Source organism: Carassius auratus, linkage group LG28B (assembly GCF_003368295.1).
Source record: "Carassius auratus strain Wakin linkage group LG28B, ASM336829v1, whole genome shotgun sequence".
Classification (NCBI taxonomy): Eukaryota; Metazoa; Chordata; class Actinopteri; order Cypriniformes; family Cyprinidae; genus Carassius; species Carassius auratus.
The window spans coordinates 1,005,637-1,033,635 of record NC_039293.1 but is presented as its reverse complement, the minus strand read 5'-3'; the positions used below and the strand labels follow the sequence as shown (position 1 = coordinate 1,033,635).

Sequence of the window (27,999 nt, the reverse complement as noted above, 5' to 3'; positions counted from 1 at the left end):
ATATACAATAATAAACTTTTATTTTTATCAAAACAGTTTATCCAGTTTAAAAATATAAATGAAAACCTATAAAATAAAGCAACAAACTGATTCAAATACTTTTTCCCCACATCATGCTAAAGTTTTCAGACTATGAGCCATTCACACTTCCCATAAAGACTTATTTTGTGTTGTAAACATGATACTTGACACTGAACTGCTGCCAATCATTTTTCTTTTGTCTACAATACTCTGTGTCCAGTGGGCCCCGTCTCAAACCAAGATTGCCTACTTCTTCATTTCATCTTTGTTTTGCTTAGGAGTGTTGTGACACATGTTTACATTAATTTACACCCCGCCTCCAGCAGCGCGGGGGTGTTGGAAAGTTCATTAACAATATACCATTGCTCAGCCTTTTCAAACTTCCTTTTTCCCCGAAACGAAGAACGAAAATGAACTTTGTTTTAAGTATACTGGGGCCTTAATGGTTGTTAGATTCAACCAGACTTTCAAACCCTTGGACTTCTGAGTGAAAAAGGATATTCAACAAGAAAACAGGTAGGGCAGAGCTTGATTTTACCCAACAGGAATTGTTTGGCATTACATACATTTTCTTCTCTGAATCTGCTAAAAAAAAAAAAAATTCTGAATGTATGTTAATTTTAAAAAAAGAGACATGGATTAAAGGCCTCTCTGAGGCTGATAACACACTTGACCCAACAAAACTGTTTTCATAAAGTTTTGGAAGCTTATCTTATACTGCTATTTCAGTTAATTTGAGTATTGTATAATTAAAGTAAAAGTTTAATGTTTTTATTTTGTTCTGCTTTAGTATTGTAACAGTTTGATCTTTACAGTATAAGTCTTAGTGCATCTATGTTATGTAGCCTCTGTGATGTTTGCCTGCTTTGCAATCACATGAACATGTAATTTGTGCATGTTTATTCATTATTCTTTAGTGTATTCTTTATCCATGACAGACATGTATTGCTGCAATGCTGTGTAGGTATTTCATATTTTTGAAATGTTCATATTTTCTTTATATTAAAAAAATAATAATTAATATTGTGGAGCAGATGCTTTAAAACCTTCTTGCAGTGTCACAGTAAAAACAAAAGAACCATGACCTATGAGCCAATCAGGTTTTACATCACAATTATTATATTGTAATCTACATAAATTATAACAGTTAGTATGCACATAAAAATAATACCAGCAAATTGAATATTGAAAACTCCTGAATATGAATTTCTCGTATCCACAGCTAAAGAATTCATATGTGCTTATACTGTTGTTCTGACTGGTGTATGAAAATGTTGAATACAGTGTTCATCTGGCAAGAATAGTCAGTTGTGGTCATGTTGTGATGGTTTTTAACTGCTACTGAACAGGAACACGTGTCAAAAGATGAATGTGTTTAGAGTTGTGAAACTCAAGAATAGTGTTAATCATTCTGAGAAATTTATGCTTCTCAAGCGCCACTTATTTCACAAGTTCATCCTTACATCTAATCTGATAGCATATAGTAAGCATATTTAGGCGTGCTGTCCTGGGGGAGTGCTCCAAGACTGGAATATTGGCAGAACCCAGAGAACTCCAACTATCCCTAATGTGGGAGAAAAATAGATTGGGTTGGAGGTAGTTGGCTACATATATAATTTTAATCTGTATCTATGCCTACTGTGAAATTACCACATCAAACGTGACGTGCTAATATGGATGCAGCTAAGAAAAAAGTTGGGACACTGTACAAATTGTGAATAAAAACAGAATGCAATCATGTGGAAGTTTCAAATTTCAATATTTTATACAGAATACAACATAGATGACATATCAAATGTTTAAACTGAGAAAATTTATAATTTTAAGGGGAAAATAAGTTGATTTTAAATTTCATGGCATCAACACATCTCAAAGAATTTGTGACAAGGCCATTTTTACAACTCTGTGGCATCCCCTCTTCTTTTTATAACAGTCTGCAAACGTCTGGGGACTGAGGAGACAAGTTGCTCAAAGGGGGGGTGAAATGCTATTTCATGCATACTGAGTTTTTTACACTGTTAAAGAGTTGGATTCCCATGCTAAACATGGACAAAGTTTCAAAAATTAAGTTGTACATTTGAAGGAGTATTTTTGTTCCCAAAATACTCCTTCTGGTTTGTCACAAGTTTCGGAAAGTTTTTTTCGAGTATGGCTCTGTGTGACGTTAGATGGAGCGGAATTTCCTTATATGGGTCCTAAGGGCACTTCTGCCGGAAGAGCGCGTGCTCCCATATAGCGAGGCTGAGCAGCACAGACATTTCACTGATCAGAGCGAGAGCGTCGCGAAAAGTCACAAAAGAAGTGTGTTTTTGGTTGCCAGGGCAAGACAACCCTGCACAGATTACCAAAAAAAAAAAAAAAAAAACAGCATTAAGGGACCAGTGGATGGAGTTTATTTTTACAGAGCATCAACGGAGTTGTGCAAGTGTTTTTGTTTGTTCCCTGCATTTCGAAGATGCTTGTTCACAAGGCCCAGTTTGACGACGGATTTGCGTATCGTTTATTTCTTAAGGATGATGCAATCCCAAGGAAAAAGGGTCACGATCGTGTGTTGGAATCGCAGGCGGTGAGTAAAACTGCTTCAAATATCTCTGCCTCCTTGTTAGTGCGTCCCCTCCCATGCCAGAGACCCGGGTTCGAGCCCCGCTCGGAGCGAGTCGTTGCTGCTGCTGCTTTCGTTCAGTTTCAGCCTCTGGATCTGATTCTGGATCATAAATAAACGGCTGAATCTGACTGTAAGCCATGGTTTGTTTTGGATGATGGGTTTTCCCTCACGGTAATGTCACAGCTTCCACATGCTCTCAACGCAAAAGCCTATTCGCGCTCGTGATTCTTTAGCTCCGCCCACATGTCACGCCTCCAGTCGGTCGTGTTTTTCCGGGAAAAATCGGTACAGACTATCTTTCTCTTATGATTATAATAAAACTAAATACTTTCTGGATTTATGAAGGATGCAGTACTACTCTATATGTACTCAAGATTAACAGGATATTGAGTGAAAACGAGCATTTCACCCCCCCTTCAAGTTTAGGAATAGGAATGTTGTCCCATTCTTGTCTAATACAGGCGTCTAGTTGCTCAACTGTCTTAGGTCTTCTTTGTCGCATCTTCCTCTTTATGATGCGCCAAATGTTTTCTATGGGTAAAAGATCTGGACTGCAGGCTGACCATTTCAGTGCCCGGATCCTTCTTCTACGCAGTCATGATGTTGTAATTGATGCAGTATATTTTCTGGTATTGTCATGTTGGAAAATGTAAGGAACAACTTGGGTTGTTCTTGTACTCTTTAGTCTGGTTGACATTGCATCCCAGTTTCCCTAAAAGAACTTAAAATTTTGATTCGTCTGACCACAAAGCAATTTTGCACTTTTCCACAGTCCATTTTAAATGAGCCTTGGCCCAGAGAAAACGCCTGCACTTCTGGATCAGGTTTAGATATGGCTTCTTTTTTGACATATAGAGTTTTAGCCGGCAACGGCGGATTGCACGGTGGATTGTGTTCACCGACAATGTTTTCGGGAAGTATTCATGAGCCCATGTTGTGGATTCCATTACAGTAACATTCCTGAATGTGATCCAGTGCCGTCTAAGGGCCCGAAGATCACGTTCATCCAGTATGGTTTTCCACTGTTGACCCTTACGCACAGAGAGTGTTCCAAATTCTCTGAATCTTTGGATGATGTTATGCAGCGTGGATGATGATAACTTCAAACTCTTTGCAGTTTTACTCTGAGAAACTCCTTTCTGATATTGCTCCACTATTTTCCACCGCAGAATTGGCGGAAGCAGTGATCCTCTGCCCATCTTGACTTCTGAGAGACACTGTCACTCTGAGAGGCTCTTTTTATACCCAATCATGTTGCCAATTGACCTAATAAGTTGCAAATTGGTCCTCCAGCTGTTCCTTATATGTACATTTATCTTTTCCAACATCTTATAGCTACCTGTCCAAACTTTTTTGGAATGTGTAGCTCTTATGAAATCCAAAATGAGACAATATTTGGCATGACATTTCAAAATGTCTCACTTTCAACATTTGATATGTTATCTGGGGGAAGTCGTGGCCTAATGGTTAGAGGGTTGGACTCCCAATCGAAGGGTTGTGGGTTCTAGTCTCGGGCCGGACAGAATTGTGGGTGGGGGGAGTGCATGTACAGTTCTCTCTCCACCTTCAATACCACGACTTAGGTGCCCTTGAGCAAGGCACTAAACCCCCCACTGCTCCCCGGGCGCCGCAGCATTAATGGCTGCCCACTGCTCCGGGTGTGTACTCACAGTGTGCGTGTGTGTGTTCACTGCTCTGTGTGTGTGCATTTCGGATGGGTTAAATGCAGAGCACAAATTCTGAGTATGGGTCACCATACTTGGCTGAATGTCACTTCACTTTCACTATACTCTATTGTGAATAAAATATAAGTTTTTGAGATTTGTAAATTATTCCATTCCTTTTTTACTCCTTTTTTACAATTTGCATAGCATCCCAACCTTTTCGAAATATAGATGAAAGTGAAGGAGGATCAGCAGTTGTTCACTTTATTCCCATATTAATACATGATTATAAATGCAGCTATTACCACCATAACAATAAAGAGCCATTAAAATAATGTTCCATTTTCCTTGTTCATTAATAGCAAATAATTATTGTTCAATTCAATACAGATTGAAAACATTTCTGTAGAAAATCTTTAGAAAAAGTTTGACATTTTGTGAAACATGTTACAAGATTATCAAAGACATCATTCATTTTCCTGTAACACATTTGTTTGTCTTAAATCTGCTCTGATGTTTCTAAAGATCAACTGCAGGTTTCAGGAAGTCTTGAGGCTTTAACACAGTCTGTGTCTGTCTGTCATCATTCGGTCAGTATGGAGCTCCGTCAACTTCCTCTTGTGCTCTGTGAGTATTATTATCTCTATGTATTTCATGTATTTTAATATGTTGATTATTATTATATTATGAAAAGAATCAAGTTATTTAGAGTTTCTGGGTTTTTTCTTTTTCTTTTCTCGCTGCTTTCTGAGTTTGAAGCCCAGATTTATTCAGTTTTGTGCTTTTGTCAGAATCAGTTATTTTGGTTTGTTTTACACTTATTGTCACTGTTGTAATATTCACTAGTACACAGTTAGTAAGAGTTTGTCTTTGTTCTCATTCCCTAAACAGTTCTCTGCTGTGACCAAATCTATAAAATACCAGTCAGCTGTTTTCATGTTTATTTGGACTCATATGCATTCCCCCATATGCATTTTAATCTTTATAAAAAAAAAAAAATTGGAATATAAATATTTTTAAAGATTATTCTCAAGTTTCTTAAAGCTGAAATTCATTCAAAACTCACTATTCATAACAAATTAAACCCGTACAGGTGCCATTAGCTCTAGAGCAGTTATAAGATGCTGTTGAATTCACAGCTGACCATGTTAATACTGTAATGAGTTTCTCTTTGTGTTTTAGTGCTGATTTCAAACATCCACTCTGGACAAACTGAAGGTGAGTCAATTTGATTCATGTATTTCATCACATACGCCAGCACTGTTACAAACCAACTGACAATTACTTACATTTAATTATGAACATAAATGCACTTTAAACAAGCTGAATTGTTGATGTGACAATTCTGAGGTGTGACAAAAAAACACCAAAAACTTAAGTCTATTAAAAACAACAACAGATATATATTTATTATTCACTCAGTAATAACTTTGATTTTAAAGAGAGAAAAAAGATCTTCTGTTGGAAAACCTGTTGAAAAACTTTAACAACGCATGTTTCCAAATTTCCATTGATTGTGTATTAACAGGTCTTTTATAAATGACTATAACAGTTATAAAGAACAACAATTCAGTCTCATGTGCTTTACATTTTAAAATCAAGTAGCTGTGTTCATCCAGTAAAAGCAGCACATTATTTTCATTTTGACTTGTTGTTGTTGTACAGAAAGACCAAAAGCCAAAGTGAACATTAAACCTGATCAACATGTATTCAGAGGAGAGACAGTCACTCTCAGATGTGACATTGATGGTGAAGGAGACACAAGCTGGAAGTACAGCTGGTATAAAGACGGTTCAGACAGTGTTTTCAGTGAACTACAGGATCACACATTCAGTTCTGTTACTGAGTCTAACGCAGGTAAATACTCCTGTTATGGAGCAGAGAGAGGAGGATCACGAACATCAAACATCAGTGCTGAAGTTACACTGACAGTATCAGGTGAGTTTGATCAACGCTTCATAAACACACACAAGTTTGACATGTTATTAATGAGTGATTTCTGTATTTCAGATAGACCCAGACCAGTTTTAAGTGTTTCTCCACAGAAGTGGTTGACTGAAGGAGATCCAGTGACTCTGATCTGTGAGGTTAAAGACTCCTCTACAGGCTGGACATTCAGCTGGTTCACTGTATCTCTTTCATCAGGTAATGTGCTTCATGTGATAACATCTGAATGAACTGGTTTCATTCAAGCAAATTACTGCTTAAGCTCTAATGCTGTATGCATTCTTTCTTTTCATTCACACTGTATAATGGCAGTGAATATGATCAGCATCAAGCTTTTGAAAAAGAATGCCAATGAATTATAGAATGGTACCATGCGAAACATGATGTATAAAATATATATGATGTACAAAATCCTAACCTGGTTGTTGTCTATAAATAAGGTGAAGTATCAAAAAATCAACCCAAAACCACAAGAGATGAGGCTTACTTGAGACACATCAGTCATACTTTACGATTGCATCTTGAAGTTTATTTTATCCCCCCAAAACTTTACAAACAATGAGCCGTTACTTGTAATCTCCTCCTTCGCACCATGTCTAAAGTATTTCAGTATGTTTGAAATAGCACAGTTCTGTTCATAATATATATTAAAGCGTCTTTTTGGAACACTAGTGTGCAAACTTTTTTCCTACCATATGCCAAGCTAATAACATGGTTGTCAGCATTAAAAGGTATAATTGCTGCTTTTTGCTTTGCAAATCTTTATTGCAGATGGGAAATAACAGTACGTTGTCGTCAGTTATTTTATCTACAGATCAATGATTTTCTTACAGATTTCTGCACATTCTAAATTGGATAGGCTACAGATTAAATAGTATGGCAAGCCTTTGTAACATTTAATCTATAAACTGTACTAGTATCTTTTTTCATGTTAATAGTACTTATTTTTTTAGACACTAGTATCTTTCCATTACGGTAAGTAATAGTACTTATTCAATAGGTGCTAGTGCTTATTATTTAGGTACTAGTGCTTATTATTTAGGTACTAGTGCTTATTCTTTAGGTACTAGTGTCTTTTGTAAAGTTACTAGTACTTATTCATTAGATACTAGTACTTAATCATTAGATACTAGTACTTATTCCAATAGTGACTGGTATTTAATTAAACTATTTGTGTTAACAAAAAATAGAACTAGTACTTATTTTTTAGTTACTAGTAACTTTTTATACCAGAGATATCCTGAACTTAATAGATACTAGTACTTTTTAAATGTTCTGCCCAGTATGGTAATTGTATGTTGAATATGAATGAGCCAGCAACATATAGGAGAAATTAAACAAGAAACAGAAACAAGGAGATGGATGTACTTTTTTTTAGAAAACCAAATAGAAAATAAAAATTATTTGTACACAAGCACATAGAAAATGTATTTTTGTCAGTTTTTTAACTGTAATTTCTTAAATATAGTAGCCTAATGTGTTTGTTGGTCTTTGATTGACCTCTGCTGGCAGGATGGAGATATGACACCAATTGTATTAGCTGTTATTTTCCTATTTTTCCTCCAGTAAAAACAATAAATATCATACACGAGCTGTATGTTAACTTCATTTATTTATTTATTTATTTATTCATATACAGTCATGCCCAAAAATATGGACACCCTTGGTAAATATGATCAAAGAAGGCTGTGAAAATGAATCTGCATTGTTAATCCTTTTGATGTTTTATTTTAAAAATTCAAAAAAAAATCTAACCTTTCATAGGATAATAAGAATTTAAAATGGGGGAAAATATCATTATGAAATAAATCTTTTTATCTAATAGACATTGGCCACAATTAAGAACACCCCTAGAAATTCTTATGAGTAAAATAACTCTAAAGCATATTCCCAGTCATATTCACAATTTTGAGCACTCCAGCATGATTATAAACATGAATTTATCCAGCCATTGCTGGAAAGAAGAGGCAAAACAAAACCCAAATGCCCTTAATCATCCATCACAATGAGAATAAAACAAAGAATATATTTCTGATGTTTAGCAAAAGATAATTGAGCTTCACAAATTAAAAAAGGGACTTTAACAAATGAGCTAGAGCAGTGAAAATTCCCATTTTCAACATCTGGGCAATAATTAAGTATATTTCAATATATTTCCAATCAACAGAAAATGTTAGAAAACTGCCTGGAAGAGGTCGTGTGTCCATATCGTCCTAATGCATGGTGAGGAGGTCAGTTTGAGTGGCTAAAGACTCTCCAAGGATCACAGCTGGAGAATTGCAGAAAATAGTTGAGTCTCTGGCTCAGAAACCCCACCCCCCACCCCCCCAACAAAAATGTCAAACAGCACCTACATCAACACATGTTGTTTGGGAGGGTTACAAGAAAAATACAAGAAGCAGTTTTACTCACCGCATGCGGTTCCAACACACGATCGTGACCCTTTTTCGTTGGGATTGCATTATCCTTAAGAAATAAACGATGTGCAAATCCGGTATCAAACTGGGCCTTTTTTGTAAAACAAGCATCTTCGAAATACAGAGAACAAACAAAAACACTTGCACAACTCCGTTGATGCTCTGTAAAAATAAACTCCATCAACTGGTCCCTTAATGCTGTTTTTTTTTTTGGTGATCTGTGCAGGGTTGTCTTGCCCTGGCAACCAAAAACACACTTATTTTGTGACATTTCGCGACGCTCTCGCTCTGATCAGTGAATGTCTGTGCTCTCAGTGCTCTGCTATACGGGAGCGCGCGCTCTTCCGGCAGAAGTGTCCTTAGGACCCATCTAAGGAAATTCCGCTCATCTAACGTCACACAGACCCATACTCGAAAAAAAACTTTCCAAAACTTGTGACAAACTGGAAGAGGTATTTTTGGAACAAAAATACTCCTTCAAACGTACAACTTAATTTTTGAAACTTTGTCCATGTTTAGCATGGGAATCCAACTCTTTAACAGTGTAAAAAACTCAGTATGCATGAAATAGCATTTCACCCCCCCCCTTTAAGTAGAAATGTGGGGTATCTATACTTACTTGGGTAATTATTTTTCAGCCAACTTTTTACTTCTACTCCTTACATTTTCACGCAAGTATCTGTACTTTCTACTCCAAAATAGGTTCGTTACTGCTATTTCATTTCAGCTTGTTTTCATTCCGGCTTGTCATCATTCAAAAAATAAAAATCTAATTAAAAAACTATCCAGATAAATTGCCATCCGAATGGAGCGAATTTGATTGTGGTTGGATGAGAAGTATAAACATATACCATTCCGACACCCTATTGGTCTGTACGCGATCCATTGCACCTGCACATGACACAAATCATATTACACTCCATCAAGGACATAGAGAGTTTTGGGTTCATTTATCAAAAAATATATTTCTTAAAAGTAGGGTATGGAACCGGTATCCGATCGCCTCAGAGTCAGTCCGCTTAAATTTCATATGAAACCGGTGTCAGACCGGTCTCCTCCCCGTCTTTCAGCCCTTAACACATATGAACGAACACATACTTTAATTACACTTATTTAAATATACTTAATTTAATCATAAGTACTTTATACATACACTACGGCGCAAAAGTCTTAGGCACGTTAGTATTTTCACTTAAAAGAATGGTGTTCGGCCAGTTATTTATATATATTTTGCTGTAGTGTGTCAGTATAAAATATCAGTTTACATTTCCAAACATTTATTTTGCCGTTGTCAGACTACTTTTGCATTCAAAATCGCTCTAGATTAATATTAAAATTAATGTCAAACTGATATTTCCTACTGACACACTACAGCAAAAGATATACAGAGATACAGTAGAAACAATATGTGTGGTTTTGTATAAAATAATGACCCAGATTGTGAAATACATTTATTAGCCTTAGATTAATAGATTAAGGCCGTATTGCAGGGTTAATTTTTTAACGAATTTGTGCAATTTGCTTGTTGGTAATAAACATTTAAACTGCTATCCATTGTATTTTATGTTGTTGGGTATCACAAAACGAAATATAATATGAAAAAGTAGGTACTGTCTTACATCTTATCCTCCTTTCCCCCACAATGCATTGCATCACATCACGTTGGGGAGCGAATTTACCAAAGCCGCCTTAAAGGTGCTGTAGGGAACTTTTGTAAAAAAATATTTTTTACATATTTATAAAACCTGTCATTATGTCCTGACAGTAGAATATGAGACAGATAATCTGTGAAAAAAAATCAAGCTCCTCTGGCTCCTCCCAGTGGTCCTATTGCCATTTGCAGAAACTCCATCGCTCCCGGTAAAAAATAACCAACCAGAGCTGCGGTCCGTAACTTTGTTTGTGTTCAAAATGTAGAAAAATGTATATAATAAGCGAGTACACCATGAATTCATTTTCCAAACCGTGTTTTTAGCTTGTCCTGAATCACTAGGGTGCACCTATAATAAGTGTTTATATTCGGACTATTTTAGATTGCTTCGGGGATACCGCGGCGAAGTAACCCAGTACCTTTGTGATTCTTCATAGATATAAACAGAGAGAAGTAGTTCCGGCTACGATGTTCTTCCGCAAGACGCAAGCAGTTCTGTTTATTAACCGCTAGAGCGTCAAAAGTTCCCTACCTCAGCTTTAAGAGCATTGAGAGTGACTAGAGAGACGAGTAGCAGACGAGATTTTTATATTTATGTTGCCTACACAATAATATTCTTTGACACTGTAATCCTTTTGTTTTTAATATTTGGCATGTTTGTGTGATGAGAATTCCCTGTGTGTCATAAGCAAAATCAATGCGCACTGTGGACCCGCCCAGAGGCACATTTTCTACCAACGCGCTATTTAAATAACAAAAAAACTATTGCACCACTGACTTTGGACTTTAGACCAGGTTTGAGTTGGTCTATGGTGTAATCTATTTTCAGCTCCTTAAAATAGCAATGCATCTTAACACACCTTTTTTTTTAGACCAGTACGCCCATGGGCGCACAAATGGGCGCAAATGCATTTGCTAATTAAACAACATGGTGCTGGACGGGAAAATGCGCCGGACTGAAACTAGCAAACACACTTGCGCTGCACCTTGCGTTGGTGCGCCGCATTGCACCGGTGTATGATAGGGCCCATTGTATTATACCAAATACACAAAATAATGTTCTTTTTAGCAACATGACAGTTGACAAATGAAAGCGATAATTTAGCTATAAAGAAAGTACATAGATTTTGTGTTGCTTTTTAACATTTTTTTTTTTTTTTAGATGATTTTTCACAATATATTTATTGTAAACTATCCCTTTAATGTGACCAGTGGCCTAGCATCAGGGCATGCAGGTTATCTAGGTGAATATGGGCCCGGTAAGTTTGTGGGCCCGCCGAGCTGGGGGGAACTTTTAATTGAAACGAAGGAAAGAATAGTGCCTTGAATGGGCCCGGCCCTTGTCCAACAGCTAATGAGAATTCTCTGCCCGAGTCCAACTGGATGCCGTGTCTTTTTTCTCTCACATAAATTGATCAAACATAACTCACTGTCTGCAGCTGCAGCTTGGTGGTACCTTTAAAAAACAAAAACTTTAATTTTACAAACATAAAATGTTCCAAACATATTTCTAAATTACCTTAATAAAGAAACAAAAAAGAAACATGTCCACTTTGCCATTAAAAACTATTTTAATAGCTATTTAATGGCAAAGTGGACATGTTTCTTTTTACTAGGTTTAAAAAATATTATCAGTTAAGTTATATAATCAGTTATATATCACAGAATGTTTCTTTTTTAGAGTCTTACTGCACACAAACTCTTTGTGGCTCTTATATGCAAACTGAATAATAGATGATGTAACAAATGTTTTAAAAAAGTTCATGTGTTAAGTTCATGAGACATTCTGACCTGAGTCCTGCTGCCTCTGCACTAACGTTATGCTAACATCTCACGTTTTATTTTTTCTCAAATTCCATTTGATTTTTTTCCAATTTTTTTTTTTTTTTCAAATTTTTTTTTTTTTTCTGGAAATTTGAATTTTTTTCTGACAATTTTTCTTTTTAATGGTTACATTTAATTAATCAAAAAGCATGTCTAATTAATTAAAATCATAACACTTATACATTTTCACAACAATTTATTAAAAGTTTAACAAAAATTACATGTTTAGGGGCCTATGAAATGTTTAATTTTTTCGTCACCATATGTTTTATTTTTACCTAATTTTGTGTTTAAGCATGTCTAATTATTTAAATTCTGTTGTGTATTTACATTTTTTTTTTTGTTATCATATGAAGACAAAACATTCATTTATTTTATTTTTTCTTTTAATTATTGAAAATTAAGCAAACTTAATTTTTTGGAAAACGAGACATTCCGCGTTAAACTGTTTTTTAAGACTGGATTCCGCAATTCCGTCCGTGTTTTCTGCATTGCGGAAATCATTGGGCCCTACAATCATATATCAGTTTAAAGAAATATTAACATACAGTAATAATCATGAAATATTTTGATTGGGACTTGAGTGGACTCGGGAATAAGTATGATTCCTAATATGTTCGAGTCCGAGTCAATACCAATTCAAAATGTACACGAGTCCATGACAAGACCCAGACCATTAAAATACGGACTCGAGACTGAGTACAAGTCCGAGTCTCGAGTACTCAACACTGTTTGTGCAGACTGAATGCTAAAGCAATTATTTGCATTTATATATATTTTGTTTAATAACAGTGGAAACTTAAAAATATGCCATCATTTTTGCTCATAAACATAAGAGTATATATAATTCAGAACTGCAAAGGGTCTACTTGGCTTCAATCGCTTTGGCTTCACCGACATGATAAATATGTATAGAATGCTTTAAATTACTATTTTAAAACAAAATAATTCAAATCAAAATCAAGAACTCTTTCATTATGTAATTCGTGAGATGCATTTCTCTCTAAAGGAAGTCCAATGAGAAGATGCCAGATGATGAGTCAGGGTGCAACATTGACTCAGAAAACATTAGTTTATTAAGAAATAATTAAAATATACAGTGGCATAGCAAGTCAGCCTAGGGCTGTAGTACTCGAGTCCGGTCTTGGAATTTGCACTCGGACTTGTCTCGGACTTGGCCATTGGACTCGCCAAGTCTTCTAGTTGGTCTCGACCGAGTCCAGCAAAAAAATAAAAAAAAAAATTTATCCTTCAAAACAAAACCACATTTGCATGATGTCGCGACTGAAAACGTGTGGAAAACGCCAGGCGCGACGCTCTCCTTTTTTCCAAAGCACTGTAGCCTGCGCTTGCGCTCCAGTGGCGTCTGCTGTTGCTGGGCAACCATGACCCGCTCTCCATGATGATGCAGAAGTTTCAGCAAAGAATAAATGGAATTCCAGCACTTAAAATCACTTGCAGTAGCTCTGCTAATAGATTCATTTAAAAAATGGCTATCCTTGTACAACTATGATCATCTGTTTCTCCATCTTGCCTTAGCTTTCAGTATTGTTCCGGGAAAGGATGTGCATGACCAGTGGTGCACTTACTGCAACCTGAAAAGTTTAGATGTTTCTAATTTAATTTTCTACCTGTTAGATTGTGTTTTATTTACGTCTACACCTAGATAGCCTTTTTTTTTTTATCAATAAACGCGTATTAATGTATAGCCTTATGCAACAATTACATATGTAAATTTTAAAAACTTTATATATGACATTACATATTTACATTTTCATGTAACAGCCAGTATTTGTATCTGTAACAATCACAAAAATTTTTCTATCTGCATTCGGATACAACATCGTACAGTTACTTGATAAGACTGTTATGACTTTTTATATATTTTTTCGTAGTTATCACTGAACAAGTATGTCGTGTTAAACTGAAATAATTATTAATTTCTAAAATAATATTTATCATGCAAGCAGAGAGATGTCATGACAAACGTTTAGTGATCATTTGAACACGACTGAATCCATTCAATGCGCACATTCTCATTCCGCAGAACACTTTGAGCGAGTCTTAATTGTTAATGAACTTCACTAAACAGATGTGTGTGTTCCGCGCAAACCAGAAAAAGGTAAATATGCAAACATGTAGGACAAGTAGACAATGTATCCGTATCGAAGCTGATTATTAGCCTACTCTTGAGAGAGAACTGATTTGGTTTTCGAGAGACTGAGACGCGCAACGCTGCTGTTTGATTGGCGAGCGCGCTGTGCTTATTCCATTCATTCGTATCATGGTAGCCTAAACTTTCAATATTTGCCTTTTAAATATATACAAATAATATAACGTGTAGCTATGATGTATTATTATAGGTAAAATTACTCTTGCAACGCTCTGGTTTCTGAGAGATAAACAGAGAGGCGACAACGGTGCGGTGTTTGATTTGCTCTCTTTTCACTCATAAAGTTTACATTCATTCACTTCTGGCGCTGATGCCCTGGCTCACCTGTTATCTAGCAAACACCAGACTGTGTCAGCTTTAGCCGAGTATTCAGGCAGAATTATTCCTTGAGCGTTATTCGTTTTTTAAGCCATTATCCGTGCCATTCTGAATAAGGTATTCGGCTTCAGGCACAACCCTAATTACATATTTTATTTTTACATGCAACATAGATAAGGTCATATAGTAACAGCTCCACACAATATTGTAATTCTAAAATTCACGTCGTACTTGCAAACACTTTGTATGCATTATTGGTTAATGCATGCTGGAGTAGTCAATTGTTTCCGACAGAGCTCGACTAGTCTATGCAAGCACTAGTACAGTTTTACAAAAATTTCGCTCTATTTATGTGCGCATGTCCAGTAGAGCCAAATGTATCCATTCTAGCCTTGCTGCGCGCATTTGTCATATCCCGAGCTTTGCGTGTCTGTGCACTGTGCCAATTAGGCATAGTCATATACATTTTTGACCACAGATATAATGTCAACAAAAAATAAAGTACATAAAAATTATTTGACCTTACAGTCCCAAACTTTGTTTGTCTATCCAAGTTTAGCTCCCAGGGTCGGACTGGGGGTAAAACCAGTACTCATTAGCAAGGCCCCAAAGGAAGAGAGGGCCCTTGAAAAGTATGAATCTGAAATATATATTTTTTACCTGGATATTTTCATGGGTGGGGGCCATGGGGGCCCATCAGGACTGCCTATGCATAGGGCCCAGGATCTTGTTTAACGCCCCTGTTAGCTTTAACCCTAATTATACACACTTGAACCTAATCAAGCTCTTACTAAACACACTAATCTTCCAGGTGTTTTAAGGCCAGTTGGAGCTAAACTTTTCAGGACATTGGCCATCCAGGATGTAGTTTGGAGAACCCTGTCCTACAGAGTTGTTACTTTGCACATGCTTTTTGATCATTACAAATAATAATGTAAAAAGATTTTCTTAGAATAGGAGATATGCTTTCTCTCGCATCACAAACATTATCAGTAGTTAGGTATGTGGTCTTGAAGAGGACCCTTTTTTCTTTCATTTGGACTCGGTCTTGGACTTGGACTCGAAACTTTTGGACTTGGACTTGACTTGGACTCGAACCTCTTTGGACTCGGTCTTGACTCGGTCTCGACTAGTCCTGGACTTGGACTTGACTTGGACTCGACAAAGCCGGACTTGACTACAGCTCTAAGTCAGCCCCTCCATATGCAAAAAAATATATATATAGAAAATAATAACAATAATAATAATTACGGCCATAGTTTTTATTATTTGTAGCAAGTCACTCAATTATTGCAGCTTTGTTACTACAAAGTTTCAGTCATTATACATCAAACAATTAATGTGTTTTTATGCTTTTTAATGTGTGAGATAATTCAACTCAGTTTAAACTGTATGTTGATCAATAATATTTTTCTTAAAGGGTTAGTTCACCCAGATAGCAAATTTATGTAATTAATAACTTACCCTAATGTTGTTTCAAACCCGTAAGACCTCCTTATCTGGCTCAGCTCGGTGTTCATCTTCAGTTCTCTCTTCACAGCAGTTCAGTCAGTGTACTGATTGAGTCAATGAATTACTCCGCGATATTGGTTTGTTTGAACTCAGAGGGAGAGTCAGCCACATGAAAAAAAGTTAACAGCTTAATTCATTTGTGGATTAATGCGTATTAGAGATGCAAACCATTTAAAACGATTCAGTTCGATTTGGTGAACTGAATGATTAGTTCGCGAACCGGATATCCAGCTGCTTTGTTTTGAATTCTCTCTCAACAGACACGGAAGAGAAGACAATGCTGAATAACATCGTAGTTTTTGCTAATTTTGGACCAAAATGTATTTTCGATGCTTAAAAAAATTCTAACGGACCCTCTGATGTCACATGGACTACTTTGATGATGTTTTTCTTACCTTTCTGGACATGGACAGTATACCGTACACACAGCTTCAATGGAGGGACTGAGAGCTCTCGGACTAAATCTAAAATATCTTAAACTGTGTTCCAATGATAAACTGAGGTTTTACGGGTTTGAAACAACATGAGGGTTAATATATAAATTTGCTATCTGGGTGAACTTACCCTTTAAATTTTACAAAAAAAAAAATTCAAATGGGCCAGAGGCTGACTCGCTACGCCACTGAATATGACTGAATCAACCTGACTGTGGGTTACAAAAATAACATTCTACCCCAAACTCTTACAATTGATGTGTCTGACTGATCTGCATATTAGGCTGAGCTAGGAGACATTAACATTTAAAGCAATTAAATTTACTTTAAAGGTCAGAATACCAAGAAATACATCTTTACGATAACAGTTGCACATTCTCAATTTATACAGACAACAGTCATCATTATAAGTTGCTCTCAGACAGCAGCAGAGGAGCTGGAGGAAACTACACTGACAGTTCTGTTGATCAAATACACACAGGAGTTTATGTGTGCAGCGCAGAGAGAGGAAAACCTGCCTATAAAACAAACATCAGCAACATGCAGCCACTATGGGTCACCCGTCAGTATTTATTACATATATATATATATATATATATATATATATATATATATATATATATATATATATATATATTTTTTTTTTTTTTTTTTTTTCATTATTGAATATACAAATTAAAACATTTCTAAATTGATGCTGTAATTGTCTTCTCAGGTGTTTCTCCTCCAGTTTCTCTGATCATCAGTCCCAACAGAACTCAACACTTCACATATGTCTCTCTCTCTCTGAGCTGTGAGGACCAGAGTAACTTTACCGGATGGACAGTGAGAAGATACACAGACCATGGGCAGCTGGAAGATTGTTTACTATCACGCTGGGGATCACAAAAAGGATCTACGTGTAAAATCATCTCCACTGAGCCATCATACACTGGAGTGTACTGGTGTCAGTCAGAATCTGGAGATAGCTATAACCTTGTTAATATCACTGTACACAGTGAGTATATATGTCTGTATATATTCATTACACTTGAAGTTTAAAGTAGGTCCATAAAGCTGGTTAGTACAGGAACCAGCAGGTTTTAAATTAGGCCTGCTTGTGCGCACCTATAAGCTTGCTATATTCATAAATGCAGTTTTTGAGGGAATGTCCAGTGGAAACTAAATGAACTGCGACACAATAAGATGTTCTGAAAGTGTGATCACTCTGCTTACAGAAGGTTGTGATAGACTCATATCATCACTATTGCACTGTTGCATTTTTGCAGTTGCCAAATATCGTAACGTAGTGATTGCTTTAATTTCTGGCGCTATGGCATTTCTGCACTGTGTCAGAGATGTTAGCACGTCTCTAATAAGATCAGTCACAAACATGATTGCTGAACGATCTAGGCAAGGCAAGTTTATTTATATAGCACATTTCGTACACAATGGTAATGCAAAGTGCTTTAAATAAAAGAAAGTAAAATAATCATGAAGAAAAATAATAACAAAAATAAAACAAGCAATTTTAAAACTTTTAAAATGATTAAAACATTTACTTAAAATGAATTTAAAAACAGTTAAATGTGATAGACATTATCTAATCTATAGCAGCTAATTAACTCCCTGTCATCCATTGTTTGCAACACATTTCTTCCGCCTCTTCATCTTTCTGCCATTTTCTCTGCTGTTAAAGAAACTCTTAAGCCTCTTAAAAGTCCTCGTCTGTGCTCCTAACAAGTTTGACTTTAAGACCTCTTTTAAGGGTTAAGATGCTTTCTGAATTACTTTTTTCTTTACTAGGATTTTTTCTTTAATTTTAAGAGTAAACGCCCACATTTCTAAGAATTTTCTTAGAATTTTGTCACTAGGAGCTACTTTTTGCATTAAGATTCTTTATGAATACGGGCCCAGGGCTCTACATTAACACTTCATTAATGCCAGACAAGTAACATCAGTAACCAAAAATAACTATGTAAACACCAAAATGCAAGTATTATTCTGATTTAATTACATTTAGAGTAAGTGTCAAATAGTATATATAGCTACTACTGTATATATTGCATTTATTTATGGAATAATGTTGCGCTGTTAAGGAAAAGCTCACGCAGCCTCTCCAGGAGAAATCAAAACGCACAACACTTAAGTCGGCCCTGTTTGAAAGTGTTTATTTTTTATGTTTTTTCTATTTATTTATTTGTGCTGCTTACACAATGTTTAAGTTTTTTTCTGGTTTGTAGGTGTCCAGGTACAGAACCCAAATAATCAAAAGTAAAATAGCACTGCATAGTCTTCAATATAAAAATTCAATTCAATTCAATTCAAGTTTATCTGTATAGCACTTCTTACAATACGAATCGTTACAAAGCAACTTTACAGAAAATTATGTTTCTACAATATTTAGTAGTAGCTTATGGAGGTGACTGTCAGTTTGTGCACGTTTGACAGGATTTTTAGAAAAAATGAATACAATACGTAGTCAGCTAGACGATGAACATTATTAATATTATTAATTAATAATTATTATATGATTCAGTCACACTTGTAGCAATATTTGTTAGTTCTGTTTGTTGATTCAGGGTTAGCATCATCGTGAGGTCCTCTGAGGGTCAGCATCATCTCTTCTCAGGTGTTCTGATTCCAGACTGGAGCTTGTGTAAATCTTAGTTACATCCCGTGGCAAAACATAGAAACAAAATAGAGACATCATTAGCATAGCTTCCTGATCCAATAAAACTAAAATTAGTTTAACCCAAGCGAATGAATAAAAATGCACATGTTATCAGATGCAACTACACTCACAATTTAAGAGATACATTAGTTGAATGCTTGGTGAAAGAGATGCGTTTTTAATCTAGATTTAAACAGAGAGAGTGTGTCTGAACCCCGAACATTATCAGGAAGGTTATTCCAGAGTTTGGGAGCCAAATGTGAAAAAGCTCTACCTCCTTTAGTGGACTTTGCTATCCTAGGAACTACCAAAAGTCCAGCGTTTTGTGACCTTAGGGTGCGTGATGGGTTGTAGCGTGGTAGAAGGCTAGTTAGGTTTCGAAGGATCTAAACCATTTAGGGCCTTATAGGTAAGTAATGATAATTTGTAACTGGTACGGAACTTAATACTGTAGGTAGCCAGTGCAGAGACTGTAAAATTGGGGTAATATGATCATATTTTCTTGACCTGGTAAGGACTCTAGCTTCTGCATTTTGGACTACCTGTAGCTTGTTTATTGACGAAGCAGCACAACCACCTAGAAGTGCATTACAATAGTCCAGTCAAGAGGTCACGAATGCATGAACTAGCTTTTCTGCATCAGAAACAGATAACATGTTTCGTAGCTTTGCAATGTTTCTAAGATGGAAGAATGCAGTTTTTGTAACATTGGAAATATGATTTTCAAAAGACAAATTGCTGTCTAATATAACACCCAGATTTCTGACTGTAGAGGAAGTAACAGTACATCTGTCTAGTTGCAAATTGTAATCTACAAGATTCTGTGTAGTGTTTTTTTGTCCAATAATTAATATCTGTGTCTTATACGAATTTAATTGGAGAAAATTATTTGTCATCCAATCTTTTACATTTTTAACACACTCTGTTAGCTTAGATAATTGAGAAGTTTCATCTGGTCTCGTTGAGATATATAGCTGAGTATCAGCATAACAGTGGAAGCTAATTCCGTATTTTCTAATAATATTACCAAGGGGCAACATGTATATTGAAAATAGAAGGGGACCTAGGACGGATCCTTTTGGCACTCCATATTTTACTGATGATAAATGAGATGACACCCCATTTAAGTAAACAAAATGGTAGCGATCGGACAGGTAGGATCTAAACCATCTTAGAGCCTGCCCTTGAATACCTGTATAGTTTTGTAATCGATCTATGAGTATGTCATGATCTATGGTGTCGAACGCAGCACTAAGATCAAGTAAGACTAGAAATGAGATGCAGCCTTGATCTGACGCAAGGAGCAGGTCATTTGTAATTTTAACAAGTGCAGTTTCTGTGCTATCGTGGGGCCTGAAACCTGACTGAAATACTTCATACAGATCATTTTTATGCAGGAAGGTGCTCAATTGAGCAGACACAACTTTTTCTAACATTTTTGACATAAATGGAAGATTTGAAATAGGCCTATAATTTGCCATTACACTAGGATCTAGTTTTGGTTTCTTAATAAGAGGCTTGATAACCGCCAGCTTGAATGGTTTTGGGACGTGACCTAAAGATAACGACGAGTTAATGATATTGAGAAGCGGTTCTTCGGCTACAGGTAACAACTCTTTCAGTAATTTAGTGGGTACTGGATCTAATAAACATGTTGTTGGTTTAGATACAGTGATAAGTTTATTTAGCTCTTCTTGTCCTATGGTTGTAAAGCACTGCAGTTTATCTTTGGGTGCGATGGATGAAACTGAAGTGTTAGATGTTTTAGAATCTACATTCGCTATTGTATTTCTAATGTTATCTATTTTATCAGTGAAGAAATTCATAAAGTCATTACTATTTAACGTTGGTGGAATATTTGAATCAGGTGGCGTCTGGTAATTTGTTATTTTAGCCACTGTGCTAAATAAAAACCTTGGATTGTTTTGGTTATTTTCTATGAGTTTGTGTATATGCTCTGCCCTAGCAGTTTTTAGAGCCTGTCTATAGCTGGACATACTGTTTTTCCATGCAATCCTAAAAACTTCCAAGTTAGTTTTTCTCCATTTGCGTTCAAGACTACGAGTTTCTTTCTTGAGAGAGTGAGTATTACTGTTATACCATGGCACAGTACGTTTTTCTCTAACCTTTTTCAATTTGATAGGGGCAACAGTTTTTAATGTATTAGAGAAAATAGTGCCCATGTTGTCAGTCATTTCGTCTAATTCATGTGTATTTTTGGGTACAGATAGCAGTTGAGATAGATCAGCCAGGTTATTTGCGAATCTTTCTTTAGTGGCTGGAACAATAGTTCTGCCCAGACGGTAACGCTGAGACATATAGTTAATATCAGTTATACGCAGCATGCACGATACAAGGAAATGGTCTGTAATATCTTCACTTTGAGATACAATATCTATAGCAGTAAGATCGTTTCCATGCGATATAATTAAATCTAGTGTATGATTAAAACGATGAGTGGGCCCGGTGACATTTTGCTTGACTCCAAAAGAGTTTATTAGGTCAGTAAACGCAAGTCATAATGTATAAAAATGAAATATACAGTCAAAAAAAAATTTATTTAGACACCTTCAACATTTCTCACATTATGACAGTTTATTTGCTATAGTTTAGAAAATGGTAGGGCTGCAGTACTCGGGTCCGGACTCCTGACTAGAGACATTTTTGCTATCGTCTCAGACTTGTCTCGGACTCGTTACTTTTGCACTCGGACTTGTCTCGGACTTGGCCAGTTTACTCACCAAATGTTCTCCATGGTCTTGACCGAGTCCAGCAAAAAATCACTAATAATAATAATTATTATTCTTCAAAATAAAAACACATTTGCATATTGTGACTGAAAACATGTGGAAAACGCTAGGCGCGCCACTTTCTCCTTTTTTCCAAAGCACTCTGCAGCCTGCGATCTCTGCTCGTGCTCCAGTGACGTCTGCTGTTGATAGGCAACCATGACCTCCTCTCCATGAAGACGCAGAAGTTTCAGCAAAGGATAAATGGATTTCCAGCACTAAAAATCCCTGGCACCCCTTGCAATAAATTCATTTTAAAATGGCTATCCTTGTACAGCTTTGATCAGCTGTTTGAACGCGACTGAATCAATTCAATGCGCACATTTTCATTACGCAGAACTCTTTAAGCAAGTCTTAATGTTTGGTGAACTTCACTAAACAAATGTGTGTGTGCTGCGAAAACCAGCAAAATATAAAGATGCAAACATGTAGGACAAGTAGAAAATGTATCCATATCTAAGCTGATTATTAGCCTACTCTTGAGAGCGAACAGGTTTGGTTTTTGAGAGACTGAAACGCACAGCGTGGCTGTTTGAATGGTGAGCGCGCTGTGCTTATTCATTCGTTTCATATCGTAGCTTAAGGTTTAAATCATTTTCTTTTAAATATATATAAATAATACACATATATATTTATATATATATACAGTCATGCCCACAAATATTGGCACCCTTGGCAAATATGATCAAATAAGTCTGTGAAAATTAATCTGCACTGTTAATCCTTTTGATGTTTTATTTGAAAAATTCACAAAAATGTATCGTTTCATTGGATAATAAGAATTTAAAATGGGGGGAAATATCATTATGAAATAAATGTTTTTCTCTAATACACATTGGCCACAATGAAGGACACCCTTTTATTGAATTATTTTTTAAACCTCCATTTGCCAGTTTAACAGCTCAAAACTGTCTCCTATAATGCCTGATGAGGTTAGAGAACACCTGACAAGAGATTAGAGACCATTCCTTCATCCAGAATCACTCCAGACCCTTCAGATTCCCAGCTTCTCCTCTTCAGTTCACTCCTCCCATTTTCTGTAGAGTTCAAGTCAGAGGACTGGAATGGCTATAGCAGAAGCTTGGTTTTGAGCTCAGTGACCTATTTCTGTGTTGTTTTGAGGTTTGTGTTTGGATTATTGTACGGTTCAATGATCCAAACATGGCCCATTAGAGTCAGTCACTTTTTGATTTTTTATATGTTGGTATTTAATAGAATCCATGATGCCATGTATCTAAACAAGATGTCCAGGAGCTCCAGCAGAAATATTGGCCCACAACATCAAAAATACAGCTGTATATTTCATTGTACACATGGGGTACTTTTTATCCCTGTTTTCACCAAACCCATCTTGAGTGTTTACTGCTAAAAAGCTCATTTTTAGTTTCATCTGATCATAGAAGCCAGTCCCATTTGAAGTTCCAGTCGTGTCTGATAACTGAATATGCTTTAGTTTGTTTTTGGATGAGCTAACAACATGTCCTCCCAAACAACATGTGTTGATGTAGGTTCTTTTTGACAATTTTTTAAAAGGTTTTCTGAACCAGAAACTCAACTATTTTCTGCAATTCTCCAGCTGTGATCCTTGGAGAGTCTTTAGCCACTCAAACTGACCTCCTCACCATGCATTAGGACGATATAGACACACAACCTCTTCCAGGCAGTTTTCTAACATTTTCTGTTGATTGGAAATTCTTAATTATTGTCCTGATGGTGGAAATGGGAATTGTCACTGCTCTAGCTCTTTTCTTAAAGCCACTTCACCAATTTGTGAAGCTCAATCATCTTTTGCTGCACATCAGAAATATATTCTTTGGTTTTTCTGATTAAGATGGATGATTACCCCATTTGGGATTTGTTTTCCCTCCACTTTATATTTCTGTGAAACAGGAAGCATTGGCTGGATAATTTCATGTTTATAATCATGTTGGAGTGCTCAAAATTGTGAATATGAATGGGAATATACTTCAGAGATATTTTACTGATAAAAATTTCTAGGGGTGCCAATAATTGTGTCCAACAAGTTTTTGAGAAAAACATTAATTTCATAATGATATTTCCCCTCCGTTTTAAATTCTTATTATCCGATGAAAGGATACATTTTTGTGAATTTTTCAAATAAAACATCAAAAGGATTAACAATGCAGATTAATTTTCACAGCCTTATTTGATCATATTTGGAAAGGGTGCAAATATTTGTGGGCATGACTGTATATATATATATATATATATATATATATATATATATATATATATAGGTTTTTTTTTTCTTTTGATGACTCCCCTCATCCCCTGAGGTAACAACAATTGAAGGGGTTTTATATACAGCAGTCAACAGACGACCTTATAAAAAATAATAAATCCTTTTATTAGTTTGTGGATTTACTTGAGCTAGAAAGAGCTACTGAACATAAATAAAATATGCAAAAGGATTTAAAAAAATACCCTTAGAATAGGGTGACCACATGAGATTGGCTTAAATTCGGGACAGGCTTATGATATTAGACTTTGTAGCCTATAATAAAAGATAATGAATTTCAAACCTTAACTAAACACATTTTTATTCAAAGATCAACCGTCTGTCATTACTCTTTAGTCTGCCACAAGAAACAGCAACATTAAAATCATGAACTCAAATGTCGTTGTTAAAAAAAAAAAAAAAAAAAAAAACAATGACTGTTGCAACAGTGCGTAAATCAGACCTTTCTGTAATGCTAACGCTAATAAGCTTAAACGAAAATAACAAAAAAATTGTGTAGCGCAGTATTTTTTGTACACAGTGCCACGAACTGTCAATCCTGTACGAGTGCATTACTGTCCTCCTCGCAGCTGCAGAAACTTGTGCTCTCTTCATCAAGCTTTGAAACAAAAAGGTCGTATTGTCGTACAGTGTGCATATAGATTAATTTGATAAATGAATATCTAAATTCGTGCCTATGCGATGGTATTTTTTTAGAACTTAGAAAAAAGATGATGCAGCCAATGAGCGGCCGGCGGGGGATGGTTGCAGGAAGACAGTTTTTAATGTTTATCAGACAATAACTACTCAAGATTTTGATTTAGTATAATTTTTGGGACAATTAGGGCCAGATTCGGGATTCGGGACAACAGTTTAGATTTCGGGACTGTCCCGAATTTTTCGGGACAACTGGTCACCCTACCTGAAAGAGCTACTGTATTACTTCATTAGCTTGCGTCTGACCTGCAGTGATATCACTCAGGTTTGGTGGGGTGTCAGCCAGCAAGTCATCTGATTCTGACCGTTTTGTTTTAGTACTTAGAGTCTGAAGCCAGGAGAGCATATTAAGTATTCTTGATAGTATTTGAATTTTTAATCGAGTGTGCGCATGTTACGAGGAGGGGTTGGGGGGAACTCAAGTGCAGACAGGATTTACTGAACACAGGATTTATTAGGCAAAAGGGGAAAACAAAACCCACGAGGGGGAAAACAAGGACTAGGGTAGACACTAAATAACTCTACAAAACACAATAAACAAGGAAAACAAAGACTCTGAACACTAACTACTAACAAACACTCACGGTAGAACAACGACTTCTTTGAGGGGTTACAAGGACACGATATCTCAGGAAGCTGACTGGTAGGAACACATAAGTAGAACAGTTTGAGGAAACAATGAACCGACAAAAGACAGAGCACACTAGGAGATCTAAATAGGGGAACTAATCAAGACACGACAGGTGGCACAGATAGGACAATCACGACAAGACTAGGATAACAAGGGGGGCGGGGCAAGGGAACGAGACAACACAAGCACATGGCCCAAAGACAAGGCCATGTGCTTGTACACAAAACACGGGTCTGTCATGATCCTGCCTCTAGACTAGAGAAAAGTTAGGACATGATGGCAGGACCATGACAGAACCCCTCCCTTAAGGAGCGGCTTCCAGACACTCCCTAAGGGAACATCAAACGCGGGACATGACTGACTGGGATAGAGACAAAAACCAACACGACATGACAAATAGTAATAAGGGCAAACATGAAAACACAACTATAGGGTTAGGGTGGCATATCAAAAAAAACAAACAGGGAAGGGGAGGAGGCGGGACCACAAAGTTCATGGGGGACAGACCAGGGTGGGTGGATGGGGCAGGAGTCTTAGGAGGACGGGACGAAGGCTGACAACGAGGGGTTCGGGCAGGTCGGGGAGGTCTAGGGTGGGGAGTGGTCTCAGGACCATTAACAACAGAGGACATGACAGGAGAACTCACGTGACACGGGGAAACACCTACTGGACACGGGGAAACACCTACTGGACACGGGGAAACACCTACTGGACACGGGGGGACAATATCTACTGGACACGGGGGGACAACATCTACTGGACACGGGGGGACAACATCTACTGGACACGGGGGGACAACAGGACACGGGACATCTACGGGACACGGGGCAACATTCACGGGACACGGGGCCACATCAACAGGACACATGACTACATCGGCAGGACAAGGGGCAACACTCACGGGACACGGGGAGACGACATCTACGGGACATGGGGAGACAACGGCAGGACACTCGGGATTTCTGGGGACAGGGTCTGGGGACAAGACAGGACTGGTGGGGATTTCCAGGATCTGGACGAGACGGGACAAATAATCAGACAAGGCTTTGGTGGCTATAATAACCGGCATCTCCTTACGAGATGAGACAGACTGTATCAAAGTTTCTGCTGCAGAGTCGGCCGCGGCTCTCTCCTCCGCCCTCACGACAGCAGACTTGAAAACTGTTCTCTTATTCACTGGCTCGAGCACGCCAGTGCTCTCTGCTGCTGGCTCGGGCACGCCAGCGCTCTCCGCTGCTGGCTCGGGCACGCCAGCGCTCTCCGCTGCTGGCTCGGGCACGCCAGCGCTCTCCGCCACTGGCTCAGGAGACCTCGCCGACTCAGGAGGAGACAGGGTCACAGGACCGGCAGGACCCCTCTTCTTCCTCTTCCTCCTTGGCCGCGGTGCAGAGGCCACAGCTGGGTCGGAGGCGGGTTTGGTCTCAGGCAGGGCAGACTCGGTCGCCGAAGACTCTGAAGCTGACTCCCACGACAATCGTCTCCCACGCTTCCTGGGGAGACTGATGGCTGTGGAAGGCGCCTCAGGACTCTGGGAGGGATCTGCCTGTTCCCCCAGTGTAGTAACTGCCAGGAGATGACCCTCTGGGATCACTGGCAGCTGGGTCGATGGTGGGGACCTCTGGGGGGAGGCCTGTGGCTCCTCCTGGGAGAACTTCTCCCACAGCCGGGCATAATTGTGGAGGATCCATTCCCCCTCGGGCGAGTATGGGAGGGTGACCCCCTTCCTGTCGGTGGGGGATGACATCCAACATTGACGACGAAACTCCAACTGGGATTGAGGAGTGGAGGACATCCTGTCTGCTGAGTTCCTATTTGGTCGGTTCATTCTGTTACGAGGAGGGGTTGGGGGGAACTCAAGTGCAGACAGGATTTACTGAACACAGGATTTATTAGGCAAAAGGGGAAAACAAAACCCATGAGGGGGAAAACAAGGACTAGGGTAGACACTAAATAACTCTACAAAACACAATAAACAAGGAAAACAAAGACTCTGAACACTAACTACTAACAAACACTCACGGTAGAACAACGACTTCTTTGAGGGGTTACAAGGACACGATATCTCAGGAAGCTGACTGGTAGGAACACATAAGTAGAACAGTTTGAGGAAACAATGAACCGACAAAAGACAGAGCACACTAGGAGATCTAAATAGGGGAACTAATCAAGACACGACAGGTGGCACAAACACACTTGAACCAGCTAATCAAGCTCTAACTAGACACACTAGAAACATCCAGATAGGTGTGTTAAGGCCAGTTGAAGCTAAACTCTGCAGGGCATTGGCCCTCCAGGATCTAGTTTGGAGACCCCTGTCATACAGAGTTGTTACTTTGCACATGCTTTTTTGATCATTAGAAAATAATAATGTAAAATTATTTTCTTAGAATAGGAGATATGCTGT

General features: G+C 37.5%; 1 protein-coding gene across 1 annotated transcript in view; it reads left to right on the top strand.

Moving 5' to 3' along the window:
* Positions 1-364: 364 nt before the first annotated feature.
* The window catches only part of LOC113067641 (B-cell receptor CD22), a 69,434-nt gene continuing 41,799 nt past the window's right edge, over positions 365-27,999 (top strand). The window contains exons 1-3 of the mRNA XM_026240016.1: positions 365-537; positions 4,816-4,917; positions 5,473-5,508. Coding sequence (XP_026095801.1) covers positions 4,887-4,917; positions 5,473-5,508 — 67 coding nt within the window. The 5' untranslated portion in view covers positions 365-537; positions 4,816-4,886. The remainder of the gene's footprint in view (positions 538-4,815; positions 4,918-5,472; positions 5,509-27,999) is intronic.